Source organism: Schistocerca serialis, chromosome 2 (genome assembly GCF_023864345.2).
Source record: "Schistocerca serialis cubense isolate TAMUIC-IGC-003099 chromosome 2, iqSchSeri2.2, whole genome shotgun sequence".
Classification (NCBI taxonomy): Eukaryota; Metazoa; Arthropoda; class Insecta; order Orthoptera; family Acrididae; genus Schistocerca; species Schistocerca serialis.
The window spans coordinates 439,833,009-439,851,520 of record NC_064639.1 but is presented as its reverse complement, the minus strand read 5'-3'; the positions used below and the strand labels follow the sequence as shown (position 1 = coordinate 439,851,520).

General features: G+C 42.0%; 1 protein-coding gene across 3 annotated transcripts in view; it reads right to left on the bottom strand.

The window, feature by feature from the left end:
• LOC126457314 (glutathione S-transferase 1-1) overlaps window positions 1-18,512 on the bottom strand; it is a 74,339-nt gene that overhangs the window by 32,523 nt on the left and 23,304 nt on the right. For 2 of the 3 annotated variants that reach the window (XM_050093505.1, XM_050093507.1), the window contains exon 2: window positions 14,761-14,932. In XM_050093505.1, coding sequence (XP_049949462.1) covers window positions 14,761-14,904 — 144 coding nt within the window. In that variant the 5' untranslated portion in view covers window positions 14,905-14,932. Of the gene's footprint in view, window positions 1-14,760; window positions 14,945-18,512 lie in introns of all 3 variants that reach the window. The other variant, XM_050093506.1, reaches the window with a different exon arrangement.

Below are 18,512 nucleotides of genomic sequence, written 5' to 3'. Positions count from 1 at the left end.
AGCTTTCTTTGTTTCCGTAGTACCTTTCGTACATGATTGTTATACCACGGTGGATCTTTCCCCTCGCTTTGGACCTTAGTCGGTACGAACTTATCTAAGGCGTACTGGACGATGTTTCTGAATTTTTTCCATTTTTGTTCCACATCCTCTTCCTCAGAAATGAACGTTTGATGGTGGTCACTCAGATATTCTGCGATTTGTGCCCTATCACTCTTGTTAAGCAAATATATTTTCCTTCCTTTCTTGGCATTTCTTATTACACTTGTAGTCATTGATGCAACCACTGACTTATGATCACTGATACCCTCTTCTACATTCACGGAGTCGAAAAGTTCCGGTCTATTTGTTGCTATGAGGTCTAAAACGTTAGCTTCACGAGTTGGTTCTCTAACTATCTGCTCGAAGTAATTCTCGGACAAGGCAGTCAGGATAATGTCACAAGAGTCTCTGTCCCTGGCTCCAGTTCTGATTGTGTGACTATCCCATTCTATACCTGGTAGATTGAAGTCTCCCCCTATTACAATAGTATGATCACGAAACTTCTTCACGACGTTCTGCAGGTTCTCTCTGAGGCGCTCAACTACTACGGTTGCTGATGCAGGTGGTCTATAGAAGCATCCGACTATCATATCTGACCCACCTTTGATACTTAACTTAACCCAGATTATTTCACATTCGCATTCGCTAATAACTTCACTGGATATTATTGAATTCTTTACTGCTATAAATACTCCTCCACCATTGGCGTTTATCCTATCCTTGCGGTATATATTCCATTCTGTGTCTAGGATTTCGTTACTGTTCACTTCCGGTTTTAACCAACTTTCCGTTCCTAATACTATATGCGCACTATTTCCTTCAATAAGAGATACTAATTCAGGAACCTTGCCCTGGATACTCCTGCAGTTTACCAATATTACGTTAACTTTTCCTGTTTTTGGTCTCTGAGGACGGACATTCTTTATCAACGATGATAATGTCCTCTCTGATAAGCCGTCAGGTATTTTATCGTTTCGCCCAAGGGGGGGTCCCTCTAACCTAAAAAACCCCAGTGTGCACGCCACACGTACTCTGCTACCCTAGTAGCTGCTTCCGGTGTGTAGTGCACGCCTGACCTGTCTAGGGGGGCCCTACAGTTCTCCACCCAATAACGGAGGTCGATGAATTTGCAACCATTATAGTCGCAGAGTCGTCTGAGCCTCTGGTTTAGACCCTCCACACGGCTCCAAACCAGAGGACCGCGATCGACTCTGGGCACTATGCTGCAGATATTAAGCTCAGCTTGCACTCCGCGTGCGATGCTGGTTGTCTTCACCAAATCAGCCAGCCGCCGGAAGGAACCAAGGATGGCCTCAGAACCCAAGCGGCAGGCGTCATTCGTTCCGACATGTGCTACTATCTGCAGCCGGTCACACCCAGTGCGTTCAATAGCTGCCGGAAGGGCCTCCTCCACATTACGGACGAGACCCCCCGGCAAGCACACCGAGTGCACACTGGCATTCTTCCCCGACCTACCCGCTATTTTCCTGAGGGGCTCCATAACCCGCCTAACGTTGGAGCTCCCTATAACTAATAGGCCCGCCCTCTGTGACTGTCGGGACCTTGCCGGAGAATCGGCCACTGGCCCAACAGGCGAGGCACCCTGTGGTGGCTCGGAAACGATGTCATCACCACTAGGAAGCACCCCGTACCTGTTGGAAAGGGGTAAGGCAGCTGCCACGCGGCCAGATCCCACCTTCGCCTTTCGGCCAGGCACGCGCGAGCCCACCACTGTCCGCCATTCACCCTGGAGTGATGGCTGACCGGTAAGATGCTCACTGCCGGAAGACGCAGTGACATCAGGGGTTCCATGTGATTCCAAGGCCACCGAAGTAGGCATAGGTCTCACCACAGTTGCCCCAACGCCACTACGAGCCGACGCCTGCGCCTCGAGCTCGATGAGCCTAACAGACAAAGATTCCACCTGCCCCCGAAGAGTGGCCAATTCTCCTTGCGTCCGCTCACAACAACCACAGCCCCTACACATGACTATGTTTACCCTACTCTATACGGTGACAAATTCCCAAGATAATCTTCTGATGAGCTACTCTGATAATCAAGAAACACTCACTGAAATACGAGACGCGAAAACTACGCTAGGTTTTCCCAGAAAAACTATTTAAAAGCTAAGCGCAGCCAATAAGTACAAAAACGCTTTATACAAACAGTACTCGCTGCTGCTGGTGCTGTCGCTCTGGCTGTCACAAGACAACTGCTGATTCAAGTGACTAGTGGCTAACGGCCGCGAAACAAACAAAAGACGGTTTTAGGGCGCTTTCTGTTCTAAACGATCAAGAAAACACTAAGAAATCTAACACGAAAACTACGTAAAGTTTTATCAAGAACTGTTAGTTACTATGCAGAGCAGATAAACACAAATAGAACCCCTTCCTTAGTGGAAGGTCGTAAACAAAATGCAAAATAAACGCTTTATACAAACAGTACTCGCTGCTGCTGGTGCTGTCGCTCTGGCTGTCACAAGACAACTGCTGATTCAGGTGACTAGTGGCTAACGGCCGCGAAACAAACAAAAGACGGTTTTAGGGCGCTTTCTGTTCTAAACGATCAAGAAAACACTAAGAAATCTAACACGAAAACTACATAAAGTTTTATCAAGAACTGTTAGTTACTATGCAGAGCAGATAAACACAAATAGAACCCCTTCCTTAGTGGAAGGTCGTAAACAAAATGCAAAATAAACGCTTTATACAAACAGTACTCGCTGCTGCTGGTGCTGTCGCTCTGGCTGTCACAAGACAACTGCTGATTCAGGTGACTAGTGGCTAACGGCCGCGAAACAAACAAAAGACGGTTTTAGGGCGCTTTCTGTTCTAAACGATCAAGAAAACACTAAGAAATCTAACACGAAAACTACGTAAAGTTTTATCAAGAACTGTTAGTTACTATGCAGAGCAGATAAACACAAATAGAACCCCTTCCTTAGTGGAAGGTCGTAAACAAAATGCAAAATAAACGCTTTATACAAACAGTACTCGCTGCTGCTGGTGCTGTCGCTCTGGCTGTCACAAGACAACTGCATCAGGGATTCCATGCGACGGAGGGTGGATGCATGTATCCTCGCTAACGGAGGACATTTTGAACATTTCCTGTAACAAAGTACGCTGGTACGTTCTGTTGCTGTGTGTTTCCATTCCATGATTAATGTGATTTGAAGAGAAGTAATAAAATGAGCTCTAACATGGAAAGTAAACGTTTCCGGACACATGTCCACATAACATATTTTCTTTGTGTGTGAGGAATGTTTCCTGAAAGTTTGGCCATACCTTTTTGTAACACCCTGTATATCTCACATCTATCGATTTCCGTCCCATTGGAATAATTCCTTGGTGCCACGTCGTTTTGTTTGTCTCTCAGTGTTGCCCAATACACGACCTCATGTAAAAGAACTACAAAAACTTTATAAAGTGGTGGAGACTGCTTACGGAGGTCTTCCGTGCGCATTCCTTCGTGTGGGTCCAAAATCAGTCACTAAACTGACGTACCGACCAAAAAACGACATGTGCTCGAAGCTCCCAGGGAGCAGAGAAGGGATCGAGCACTGTCCTGCCTCTGAGACGCGAGTAATTGTCCATCTGGAAGAGGCCGGCGCCGTCAAGCATGAAGGAATGCAGGTGGTGCGCAATAGTGTTCTTCGCAGCTGTCAAGGTAAATCCGATTACGCTATATGTTCCATGGAAGCCAAGGTCAATGTACCCCGTGGCATAATACTATCCCCACCGTCCTGCTTCCGCGGTGCTGTGCATGTTCCGAACAGCTGGTTTCCTGGATTATGACGTATCCAGACAAGACCATCGACCTGCTGAAACAAGAATCGAGATTCATCCGACCTGCGACACGCTTCCATTGATCAACGGTACAATCTCGATGATCCCGCGTCTACTGAAATTTTAATTGACGATGTTGTTGAGTCAACGTGGGACACGCAGGGATCCTCTGCTGCGGTCCCCGTGATTAAAAATGTGTGATCAGTGTTCTGCTCCGAAAACCCTTATTCCTACACCAAAAATGTTCCATATTATCAGATCTGCCACAGATAGTCGCCCATCCTGCTCTACAGAGACGGTAAGTCTGCGTCCTACACTTTTTGTGATAAGACGCTTTTCCACGGTCTTTCACTACAGGCGATTACTTTCACTGTTCCCAAGACTCTCTTTCCTAAGCGCCGGGCCATAATAATCTGCCTTATGTCGATGTCGCTATCAGTGGCTTTACATACATTCCGCTCATGTTGTACAACAGTACCTAATTCGTCTCCGCTTAGGAAAGTTCCGATGTGAAAGGGATGGCGACAGCGAGCGAAATAGGTAGGCTGTACCAAGACTTGACGCCTGGAACACCCCCACCCCCTCCCCCTCCAATCTCGTCCCACGTAACCAACCGGAGTAGCTGTCCACCACAGGCAGTGACGTCTTTCCCGAAGGCAAGCTACTAGCCCACCCATTGGATCATCAACAAAGGAGTCTGTAGATGAAATCGAGACTTACCCTCAAGGTCGAAACCTTGCGACAGCATGGCGCAACTACTAGGGTAATAACCTAGAAGATTTCATTAATATACACCCATCAACAAAGGTTTTACATCACTCCTTTAATTCTAAATTCATGGCACAAAAAATAAGAATATGGCTGTGAGGCCTGCATGTATAGCCACTTACAATGTATCCATACGACAAAAATATGTGGAACTGCAAAATCGTCTGTTTCCAATGGGGAAGTTTCACAACACTCCCGAGCAACATCAATACGTGGTGTAAAGTTTCCTTGCTCGGATACAGGCTTCAGTTTGCCTAGGCGAACGACCGATGGGAACATCAGGTCAGCCCTATTCCGAACTGTCCCAACCTACAGTGACGATTGTGCGTAAGTAACGCAGTATACATGGTAGTTATCAACGTCCAAAAACAACTCGCCTTAATCTACCCCACACAATTTCCATTGGGTTCATGTTCCAGAAACAGGCAGGCTAGCCGCGCGGAGTGGCCGCGCGGTTAGACGCGCCATGCCACGAATTGCCCGGCCCCTCGCGGCGGAGGGTCGAGTACTCCCTCGAGCAAGGGTGTGTGTGCTGTCCTTAGCATAAGTTAGTTTAAGTAGTGTGTAAGTCTATGGACCGATGATCACCGCAGTTCGGTCCCTTCGGAATTTACACACACCGGCAGGCAACTCCATTTTAGTGATCTTAGTTAGCATTCTGTAAGAACGAAGTCACCAGAACAGCACGATAGCACGTAGGTTTTCATTCAACAAGATGAAATTGCCACCAATGTGTTGGCAATACTGTTCCAGTATTGGTTGCAGAATCTCGTCCGTGTAGCATAAAGCAGTGGGACCCACTCTCAACAACCATGAGAATTGCACGGTGGTCCCATGCAATACCATCGCTGAACTTCACTCCACCACTATCTTGTTGCACATGTGGGACACAGTGTTGAGGGCGTTGGATATTATTGGTTTTTTATTCGTGTTTTTGGCCTCCGTAGTCTATATTAATAGGTTGTCTCCAAACTCGTTGTCCGCGATAATCAGGATACAAAGAAATCCTAGATTCGTCCGCAACCAACACCTGATGCCAATCCTGAAGCGTCCATACTGCACTGATTTCTTGCCCATCTGTCCCGAAGCCCATGGAATTGTGATGTGTGACCTAGTGGTCGCCATGTTCATATCACGCAATCGTCTCCTGACAGTCTGATGCGATACATGCCGTCATTTTGCTTCTTCGAAAGCCGAATTCAGTCCCGGGTACTCGGCCCACGGATGCTTTGACTCGAAAGTAGTAGATATCGACCGTCCTGTGGACCTGTCGGACATGAACAGCCTGTGCGATGTGAGTCCTCAACATTACCTGTCAGCTGGAGTCGATTCCATATTGGCACCACATCATTTTAACGCCTGTGGACACGTCGAGTAGTTTCCCTGGTTGACAAGCCCTCTGTCCATAACATGATGATGCGGACTCAATCATTGGTCGCGGTTGTCCTTCAGGCATGACGAATGTTCACTCTACTGTTTCACAGACGTTTCTGTATTGCATACAAAAAACTTCCTGTTACAATAACGTGTGAACTCTATTAAAAGAAGAAACAAAAAACTTCAGAAGATTTCTTGTTATTTAACACTGTTTCTGTTGAGTAAATCTCACACTGCAGACTGTAAATAACTCACTTAGTCTGGATCAAAAAGACTCTTTGAAAATGAAAGTTAACTATAAATGTCATGCAAATTTTGTTTACACTGCATTTGAATTGAAGATTCTTGGAGTGCAGCGATTTCGACAGTGATTCCGCCAGTTAATAAATAAGTTTATTCACTGGAAAGGAGGGATTAATGGGCTACCACCCAAGTTTCACTTAGTCTTACTCACATTTCACATGCGAAAAAAGTAAGACAAAGTGTACCAAACGTAAAATGTCCAGCGAGCACATTCTACCATTCAAAATTGTATGTTGTTTGGTAAATTAATTTCAAAACATTACATTGATCATGGCAAATAACGGAATAATAATCAATTAATCATAAGGTGCTGACGTGAGACTGTAAGATACGAAACATTTAACTCTTTTAGTAGTAATATTTCCTTATAATATACTGAGAAACACCGTAGGGCAAAATATGACGCGGAATTAAAAACCAAAACATTTATTAGAATACTAACTTCACACATGGATACAGCCGCTCTCCGCAGAAATAAAAAAATTTCTTTTAAATCGCAGCAGTCAACTGTTTTTGTGTGGTAGCTGCCATGTGCAAAAGACACTTTGCCTGGTAGTGTTACTTAGTCACCTTCATGCATGGTACGTCGCAAGCGCCGGAAATTCCTGACCCACTTTGTATAGGGTGTCAAGTCCTCTGACGTCTTTCTACTTGAACGCGCCATTATCACTCAACCTACGGTCAGTAGCCTTCATATCGGTCACCTTCACGGTTTCTCAAGTTTAAAAACGACCGAAACGAGACAGTAGACTATTTGGCGCTATTTTTCACAGCTGAGGCTCGGCAGCGGACATCGGTTTACCCTGTAAGCAAACGACACTGCTTGGCAGCACCGACCACCCAGTTGCCTAACGCCGAAATCGTAGGCAAAGTCACTCCTGTAAGTTGCTTAGCGTGCGATGTGTGTATTAGCCAGGCATTAAGCCCATCTGAGTTGTAAAGTCCATCACCCGGGGCTGATATATTCTCTCTTAAGCGAAGCGACAAATGCCGAAACTATGGGCAGAGAGCAAGAAGAGCAATATCTAAGAGAAGGCGCAGATACCATTGAGACGCTGGATTTTGGATTTTCCTTGTAGAACATATCACGGAATCTTATATATGCTTTTCTTACAAGGATATAATCATGTTTTTTACTAAGCAAAGATCACATTGTTCCATGTTGAGAAAGGTAATGACCTAATAGTGAATTTTATAACAACTGATTATGTATTTAACTAAGTTAATTTCCGTTCAGATTTATGAGTTTATCCTTAGATCGCTTGTATTTAATATTTAGAGCACTTTTAGCAGATCTTATTTCATTGCTATCAGACAAGGAATTATTGTGCAATCCGACGTATGCTTATTTATTTACATGTCAAGTTTCTTAGAAACAAGTTGAGAAGGAAATCTCCAAGGTCATGTCAGTACATGAAATTACAACATAAAAGTAATAACAGATAAAAACTAAATGTTTAAGAACCCGAAAAAAGTCAGTCCATAAGTTTAAGTAAGCGCAGTCAATAATACAATAAGAATCAGCTTAATTTTTAATGGAACTCCTTGACAGAATAGAAGGAGTGACCCATGTGGAAACTCTTTAGTTTCGATTTGAAAGCGGTTGGATTACTGCAAAGATTTTTGAATTCGAGCGGTAGCTTGTTGAAAATGGAAGCAGCAGTATACTGCACACCTTTCTGCACAAGAGTTAAGGAAGTTCGATCCAAATGCAGGTTTGATCGCTGCCGAGTATTCTTGGGAATAAGCTAATATTTTTAACAAGAAATGACAGTAAGAAATGTATATATTTAAAGCCCAATGTCGAAATACCCGGACTCGTGAAGAGGGGTCGACAAGAGGTTCGTAAACTTACAACCCCTATTGCCCGAACGTCAAAATATAATACCATACGACATAAGCGAATGAAAATAAGCAAAGTAAACTAATTTTCATGTCGAACGATCACTCACTAGAGATACCGTATACTGTATTACTATCCTTCATACAGATGTAATAATGCCATTTCGTGACATTTTCCAGGAGGCAAAGATGTTCTTCCAAAATTCAGATGAATGTAAATTCATGGTATATACTCAGCACATGTTCCTTTGTTTCTTCTTAACTACAGGAATAATTGAAAAATGGTGTGGGTTGAGTACAGGAGTAAGTTCCAAAATTTAAAATGGTAAGTGGAGGTGAAAATGTTTCCAAATATGTCTCTGCCGAAACTGTTCAGAGAAGTAATGCTGTATGAACAATACTGAGATCATCTCTGTCGGTTTAAATTAAAAACTTGAAGTGGACAATGGCTACTGAGAATGGTCATTCACAATTTCAGAATGTAACACAGTAGGACAGGAAGGCAAGAATTTTAACCAGGAGAATCCTATAGATTAAATACGCTTAGAATCCTAATAAAATTCAGAAGTGTATCATATGTGGATGACATATTTAACCATATGGAAACTACATTTCATAACTGTTCTGTGTGAAAACAAATATTTGTAGAACATATCTACTATGACTGTATAAGGTAAGAGCCTAATAACAATAGAATGTTCACATTGACAAAAAAATCATGTAGTAATTTTGTACGACGTGAATCTTGTAAAATATTTGATATATATAATATTGGCGTTGATGTTTATCTGTACGAAGTTTTCATGACATTTATGACATGGCACAAGTCTGTTCTTCTTTGTACGCGGCATGTGCCTGACGGTAAGCGATTTAAGCCTCTAAGCGTATGTGTAAAAAATTAACAAAGTTAAATGCGGGTGGTTGCGGCGAACAATCTATTCTTTTTCTAATATCGTAACTACTTCACTAGGAAAGGGGGAGTAGTTTGTAGTGTACATAAGTAGTGATAGAAATGTCGTGGCTCATTACATCTTAATCCAGAAAATACGAACTTTCTTCTGAATGTAGAAAGCCAGCCTAGAAACATTTCCTAACCGAATGATAACAGTAGTATGAATAAGGACGTATGCAGCAATGTTTTGTAGAACAGCTATGTATCGGCCTCGTTTAGCATTGTCACTGGTAAGATGTATGCGAATTACAGCGGCAAACGCTAGGAATACGTAATACAGGTAGGCCAACACCATCCATGTGTGCTACCTAGAGATTTCTCTTATTCCGTTATGTCACACTTCAGGATATCAATACATCAATGTTACACATGTGCTAAGCGGTGACTACAAACTGTATGGGATGGCTATTTGTGGATGCTTCGTCTATTTCTTAGACATCTAAACGTACAAATGTAGCAGCAGGCCACAAGACCTTGTTAAATATTTCATGTAAAGAACTTAACGAAACAATACCAAGTTATACCCGATTACGGAAAGATAAAATTACTGGTATGACTGGTACATCCAAAAATCAAGTTGGATAATTACAGTTTTTTTAGTGGTGGGAGTGACAAGACAGCCTGTAAAGTATTACTAAATGCCTTCTCCGAAAACTGCCTAGAAGAGGTAGATCAAAACCCCACTGATCACGGAAATGTATTAGACCTAATGGTGACAGAAAGACCTACCCTCTTGAGGATTCCGCTCTTGAGGCAGTTCTACCGACAATGAATAACGATGTAGGAAGGGAAACTAAAACAAGTAGAAACACATTCAGCGAACTAGACAATGAAGCATTAGAGTCATATCTCAATGACAAACACGAAATTTTACCTCAGGATAGGGAGCATGCAGGAGAACTGCGTCTCAACCTAAAAAAAAAAAAATAAGTACCCAGTAGAACAGTTCATAATGGGAAAGACCCCCCCCCCTCCCCTTGTATACAGTCACTGTAAATAAACTTCTAAGGAAACGGAGACTACTGCAAAATAGATGTAAAACAAAGCGTAGGAATATAGGTACAGAGGCGCTGCTAAGATGCCTTCAGTGACTACCGTAGTAGAATATTGTCAAAAGATCTTTCATAACATCCAAAGAAATTCTGACCGTATGTAAAGGCTCTTAGTGGCATTAAAGTTAGTGCCCAGTCACTCACGGACAAGACATGGGCGCTGATAACCGCGCAGTTGAGCGCCCCATACACCAAACATCATCATCATCACGGACGAGACAGGAACTGATATTGAGAGTAGCAAAACGAAATCAGAAATATCGAATCTGAGAACGATTTAGCTCCTCATTTAACTAAAATATACCATAGCTCCCCCCCCCCCCCCCCCCCACCCATCAAAAAAAAGAACTCTTCCCAGTGGTTGGAAGAAAGCACTGGTCACACCAGCCTACCATGAATTCCGAAAATGTTGATCACCTGAAATCCAAAGCCTTAATTTTCTAACATGACATACTGGATACTAATTGTCGATGCAGTCAAGAAGATGTAATATTACTTGACTGCCGAAAAGCATTTGAATCAGTACCAAATGTAAGGTTATTATCTAACCTACAGTCGTATGTGGTATCAAGCGAAATTTGTGAGTGGACTGAACATTTCCCAGTGGGGAGGACGCAGCATGTTATCATGGAAGGCGAGTAAGTGACAGAACAGGTGTACCATAGGTAAGTATATTCGGTCCCTTACTGTTCGTGTTGTATATTAATGACTTTCTATACAATATTAACTGTAACCTCAGAATTTTCACAGATGATACAGTAAGTCAGAAGGAAGTACATCCTGAACGAAGCTGTACAAATATTCAGTAAGACATTGATAAAATTTCAAAGTGGTGCAGTGATTGTCAACTTGCATTAAATGTTCAGAAATGTAAAACTGTGCACTTCAAAAAACCAAAGCCCGCAGTATCCTATTGCTACAGTATCAACGAGTCACAATAGACTCGGTAAAAATCATACGAATACTGGGTCTAATACTTTGAGGGGACATGAAATGGAACTATCATACAGAATCAGTTGTTGATAAAACAGGTAGCAAATTCGGTTCATGTTGTAGAATACCCGGGAAATTCAATCAGTCTACAAAGGAGATTGCTTACAAAGCACTCGTACGACCCATGTAAGTATGACGATCAAACGAGTGGGTTCCACGCCATATAGGACTATCAAGAGATACCGAACGCGCACAGAGAAGGGCAGCACGAATGGTCGCAGGTTTATTTGAAGTGATAGAGAGTGTCATGGAGATGTTGAAAGGACTGAACTGGCAGACACTTAAAGGTAGACGTAAACTACCCCAAGGAAGGCTACTTGCAAAGTTTCAGGAATCGGCTTTCAATACTACTCTAGGAATATATTAGATCCCCCTACATATCGCCCCCGTAGGGTTCGTAAGGACAAGACTAGACTGATAATAGGACAAACAGACGCATACAAACAGTCATCCTTTCATCCTTCCCGAGTTCCATACGTGGAACGGGAAAAAACTCTAATATCGGGTAAAATTTGACGTACTCGCTGCCACTGACTTCACAGTGGTTGTATGGATGTACACGTAAATGTACCCATCCGTACGTAGCTAATTTCTCTATTTTATTTCCCTTTGTATTATGTGAGGTATTTGTTCAAATGGTTCAAATGGCTCTGAGCACTATGGGACCTAACTTCTGAGGTCATCAGTCCCCTAGAACTTAGAACTACTTAAACCTAATTAACATAAGGACATCACACACATCCACGTCCGAGGCAGGATTCGAACCTGCGACCGCAGCGGTCGCGCGGTTCCAAACTGAAGGTATTTGTAAGAGTAGTAAACATATTTCGTGACGTATTTAAGAAGTATTTGAAACGGATGTATTTTTATTAATTAAGATAACCAGCTGATTTTTATATGCATTCATTTGTTCATATTTAAATTTTATTGTGTAAAATTCCTCTTATGGCTTTTTTTGTCATGTGACAAACTGTAGAATTATACTCTGGTTTCCACATATGTAAAATACTGTCTGGGTTGTAATTATAAAATGATCCAAAAATATTATTCTATATGTAAGATTACTCGATGGCTCATTTCAGGAGATATTTTATGTGAGTAAAATGATGTCAAGATTCAGGAGAGTTTGTTGTTGAAACAAGAGGAAGTGAGTTGCCTTATAGGGAGGAGGATACGTGTTTATGCAGACACGCTGTGCACAGCACAGTGAAGTTTAAGCAGACAGAAGCTGACTGACTGTACCGGCCATTCCTGCACTTTACGTGTTGCGTGTGTGGACTAAACTGTGAACACAGTAATAAAATAAACTTTCAACGGGCACTGGCTGTGTTAACTGTATATTGCCCTAACTGAACACCAAACAGCTGTTCTAGTATTAGTTGGAACTGCTGAGGCTTTCAGCACGTCGCGAACTATCGGCCGGTGGACTCTCACTGCAGAACTTCAAAACCCTAAGATTTAACGTGATATTAACTTTAGCAAGTACGTTATTGCCAAGATGTTCATTTTGTCCTGGTGTAGCGGACGTCACAGATTTTACTGCAGCACCAGTGAGGATACGTCATCCCCAAAAGGCGGTACAGATATTGACGTCCTCGTATGACAAAATTTATTTAAAGGCATAAAATTTACAGCTACCAGTACTAATGTACAATCAGAAATAAATCTAGTAAAAGGTAGATGGTTATCATTCTCAAGAAAACTCACTGTTATATAAGCAAAACAAAAAGAGAGAAAGGAAAAACTCATAATTAATAGACTATAATATAAACAGTCAGCTTTTGAGACGAGTGAAGTATTTGATTGACAGTTTGGTAACAGCATTATACAAACCACTGAAACTTAACTGCATTGTAATATCACGTATTTCTTCATACAGATAGCGCGAGCAGAACAGTAAACAATTTACGTTTATCAACTAGTTTTGGAGGGTCGGATATTAAATGATTAACGGAATCATTTCTTGGAGTCGTCTGTTATCACAGGTCATTAATCATAAAAGCAAGCATCACAATTGATTTCACAACGGAGGACTCTGTACAGTCTACTTACTTATCTGACATAATTTGTCAAATACTTGTTTGCTTATTCTGCCTACACATGCATTACTGAGATTTATTCACATCAGTACAATCTTGATATGTCTGGGCTTTAAAAACGTGCTACCTTGTTTGAATATGTTACTATGAAGTATGATTGAGACAGAGCATATGACTAATGTGTGTGCGTTCTATGCTTACATTTGACAGGATGTGAATCCAGTATTTGTGTACGATATGTAGCGAAGGACAAAGATACGTCTGGCAGTCGCCAATATACTGTTCCGTTATCCAAGCACAGGGCAGTTGTCGTAATAAACTAGACAGTACAGCAAGTACGTTTCGAAACAGGATAAAATACCAGTGCATTAGCGTTCTCTACAATTTCAATACTAATCTTTTTCGAGGATAAGTTGCTTTTTTTTCGTACAGTTTCACAATTTCTGACCAAACACGTGACAAACCAGCGGCTCGTTTTGCAAGTTTTCCTATTTCTTCCATTAACAGAACTTTACAGAGTTTCTAAACTGCCAAAACGACCAAGAAATGGTGGATGAGTTGCATGTATGCATCTGTTTGTCATCTTATTCACATCCATAATAAGAGTTATGTCGTTGTTCCAACTGAAACAGCTCTAGATGGATATTTGTGGCCATTTCAACTGACGAGCATCAGCTACGACAGTCCTTTCTCCCCGTAAGGATTACCTGCAGCTTTTCCTACATTTCTAAACAACTTTCTGATGATGTGAGCATCCTGTGAACAATGGCGACGATCATATTATGCTTCCACGATGAATACCCTACTCCTTCCCATGTCTCCCAGTTAGGGAAGACTTCCTGAGTTGTGTTTCGACAAGAAACAGTGCTCAGTAGTACAGGACAGTATTAAAGGCTTTCTGGAAGGCAAGGTTCACAGTATCAACTTGGGTCGAGTATTCAGCAATCATTTGAATTTCTAAAGGAAGAAGAACGAACTACTCACAAGTTCTGTGTTAAGAAGGCGACATGATTCTTGCGAACGGGCAGTTCAGCATTCAGAGAAGTTGTTATACGTGAGAACAAAGCACGTTCCTACAAACTGACATGCTATGGTTATGTTTAACTGTATCTGTTCTGCCACAGCTTTGAAAAGCTGTTTTGAGGTGTGCATTTCCACTGATAGAGAATAATCTATTATCCAATACATCTACAACAAACTGTGGGAAGAATAAGGATCAATTCTATCTCAAAGTTCATGTGAAAGCTATGAGTTACCCAATCCTGCGCGATTTTAGTTGCTTTACGACTTACCAAACTTCACTCTGTCACGCCTCTAATTCTATAGGCAAGAATTATTAGTAATTAGCACCTTCATTAGTTCAAGATCGTTGCGGGTTACCGCAAACAATCACAAATATTTTCAAAAGCTTATTTTATTTTATTACAAGTACTGCTAAAAGTATTTTTAGGTGGTTATGGTCAGACTCAACAGTCTTCAGTAGAATGATAAGGAATTCAACATTGTTCAGGAACGTATGTTGCGGTGCACTGTTGTATCATTCGACTCTCCTCGTACACAAAGATCGGTTTTTGGCGTCCTAATGACTGCAAGGTGTCGTGGCGCCATACCTTGGAAAACTCTTCGCTGAGGTGCTCTCCGGCTGCGAAGTCCACCTCCATGTTGGTGTACTCGAGTGCTAGAGCCTCGAGCGCCATCTTGACAGCCGTCGACGGGGGACTGTCACTGACCGAGTACAGCTTCAGGCCAGCCATCTCGGACACAGTACGGACGACACGTCACCTGCAAACAGGACTGGCGTCACGAAAACGTCAAAAACTTACAGCACGTCCAAAGCGCCCAGTGAATGTTCTGTGCTCTAATTAATTACTAAGTTACAGAAAGAATCATTTGCTCGAACGTGGAGTGTACCCGATCACGGATTTTGTGTTGAAGGAGCGTCAAAATGAATGCAGGGATTAGTGACACACAGTTGTAGTAGCATGACTTAATATCATAACATCCAAAACCAGTAAAAACATACGAAAAATAGGTCTATTTAAAGAAACAAATAACGATTCTCTTGACACCCTCCTAAGAGAGAGTCTCCAGTCCTTACAGTCTGATTATGTAAGAGTAGACCACATGCGATTTAAATTCAAAGAAATAGTTTCGACGACAATGGAGAGGCATTTACCAAATTAATAAGAGATGGTCCTGATCCCCTATTTTACGCAAAAATGATCAGAACAGTATTGCAGAAAATAACGAAAAAAACATGCCAAATTTAAAAGAATGCAAGGCCCCAAGACTGTCGCAGTTTTACAGAAACACGAAATTTCGCGGTTGCTTCAATACGAAATGCTTTTAGTAGTTCCCACAATGAAACTCTGTCTCGAAATCTGGCAGAAAATCCGAGGAGATTGTGGTCGTATGTAAAATACACCAGCGGCAAGACGTGATGGTACCTCCACTGTGCGATAACAGTGACGGTGTTACTGATGACAGTGCCACTAATGCAGAGTTCTCCGAAATTCCTTCACCAAATAAATAAATATTCCAGAATTCTCATCGAGAAGAACAGCAAACGTGAGTTACTTAAAAGCAAATATCCTCGATGTAGCGAATCAGCTTAAATCACTTAATAAAGGCAAGGTCTCCAGTCTAGATTGTATACCAGTCAGGTTCCTTTCAGAGTATGCTGATACGACAGCTCCACCCTTAGCAGTCATATACACTGTGGGGAAAATAAAAGAGCCCTTATGACTGGATACGATTGGACGTGAATGTATACATACAACCACACCCCGTAAGACGCACACGTGTACGCCCGCCACGTGATCGACGCCGGTTCAGAGCGATATAAGGGCTCTGTCAGTGTGAGTTTGCTTTGTGGGGCGCTCAGCTACGATGTCATAAGCGCATGTGTATGTTACTGTGAGTGGAGCAGTGCAAAGAGGACTGTGATACTCACAGTGGAGTAGTGAGTGTTCGTTGTGGAAAGTTACGTGACAGCAAAGTCGTGGAAACAGTGTGCTCAGTTGTTTGCTGAGAAGTTCAATGGTGTCACAGTGCCAGTAAAGAGTACCATACAACGCTTAGTCCGAAAATTGCGTCAGACAGGATCTGTTTTGAACAAGTCAAAAACATTCCGAAACGTGCCCACGCACCTCAAAATGTGGCTGCAGCTCAACAGAAAATGTTTCAGTCTTACCAAATCATCCCGACGCCTGTCACAAGGAACCGGCATATCACGTCGATCACGCGGACGAATTTTCCACTTGGATCTGCACATGCATACCTTCCTACTGTCAGTTGTTCACATATTAGAACCAACAGATGCTTCCCAGCGTCTCCAGTTTTGTGCGTAGCTGTTCACTGAGATAACAATGAATGGCTTGGAGATGAATATGTTCTTCATGTCTGATGAAGCCTGGTTTCATCTGAGTGGTTATGTCAACCCAAGGAATCACAGGTCCTGGGTAGCGGCGAATCCTCCTAACCTCTACGAAACACCGTTGCATGCTCAGAAGGTTGGGGTTTGGTGTGCAGTGTCTGCACGCCGCATTATTGGTCCCATCTTCCTTCATCAGACGCTGACTTCAGCGCTTTATATCACCAAAGTTTTGGAACCATTTGTGGCAGCGTTAATGGAGCTGTGGATTGCTGTGCTATAAAGGTCATATCCAGAAGAGGATGGGCGCCAGGTTGAGGAAGCTGAAACAAAGTTTGAGAAACAAGAAACTTTCTGATGGTAAAACCATAAGAGGCAGGCTGACAGACAAAATGATTGATGAACTACAGCATTATTATGGGATGGCCATTAGGTATAATACTGAGGATTTTTTGAAAATGAAATAGGCAGTATGGCGTACCTTCTTCCACAGACTGTTAACTGATGAAAAATCAGTACACCATTTTTGCCCTCCTGGACCTGATACATGGTGCAATTACCATATATGCCTAATACGCAAACAGTTCATACATCCATAAACAGTCCATCACAGCAGCGGTCATGGATATCATAAAACCTATTTACAGAGGCCTGAAACATCTGAATTACTGAAGAAGTCTCTGCATCGTCAGACTCAAAATCCCATTGAGTCTTATATGGACTCACCAAAAAGTTTTTGTTGGAATGAAGACACTGAAGTGGGGGCGGGGGGGGGGGGGGGGGGGGGGTCAATAATGCTGTTATTGCTTTTAATGATGGCAACATTCGTAGGGTGAAAGTGCTACAGTATATTGCAATTAATCCTGCAGCAAACTGCATCAGACAACTCGAACGGATGGACAAGGTTCGCATCGATAAAGCAGAGTATGCAGCACAGTTGGCCACTAAGGAGTTCAGAAAGAAGAAAAGAAGAAAAAAATTAGAAAAAGATCAAGGTGATGATATACAGTATGGTTCAGGGTGCTTCTGAGTTACTAAAAATAAGAAATTAAGCATATATTAAGTGAGTTACAGTCATCTGAAACTTTAGAAGCCGTTCCTGAAAATTTAAATTTTCTGTTGCATTTTTTCCTAAATCTCAGAAACCACTTCGAGTAGAGTATTCAAATTTTCAGGGAGTAATAAAATACATATCCCGAGTCTACTGAACAAAAGAAGAACATAATGTTACGTATAATTAAAATTATTTAAGATAACGTACAAAAAAAGTACACAAAATATTTACTGTGTAATTAAAAAATTGTATTTCCGAAACCAGTGGCTGGAATGCAATTATTGTTGTTCAGTAGACTCAGAACATACAGTTTAAAGTCCTGTAAAAGTTTTATGTCACTATAGTGGTTCCTGAAATACAGGGAAGCCAAGCCACTCAATTTAATGTTGTCGGAATAGGGCGTTCCAACTCCCCTTAAGCAAGCATCGATCCAATAACCCACAGGCGAGGAAACTATCCAGAAGATTCAAAGAACGAGGAAGGAACAGGGGCTTTAAATCTTTTATTCGCATGCGCGAGAAGAATTTATGTAAAAGCTGCGAAACGTAATTACTATAATGACGAGATTACAGTGATCTTGGGGGTCCATAACCATTGTCATATGGTATCTGTGCAAAACAGAGTCCTCTTGTCGTAGGATCTGCGCTGATTTTCCTTAAATCGACGGTGTATAAACCAACCTATACTCCTCGAGATAATCGAATCGCTTCACAACTGTAATCTGTTTGATGATACATGTATACAAGCATGTCTCTCATTAAAAAAGAGAATAATAAGTTTGTGGAAGCCATTTGGAAATGAAAGGCGACAGAGGCTCCACGTAATTAATTAATTAAAGCACTGTACCGTGAATGAAAATGCCGATCTTTTTGCTAATGTAGCAATGATCTCACGTAAAGAAAGTTATGTATTTGTTCCTGATGAGTATAGCATAT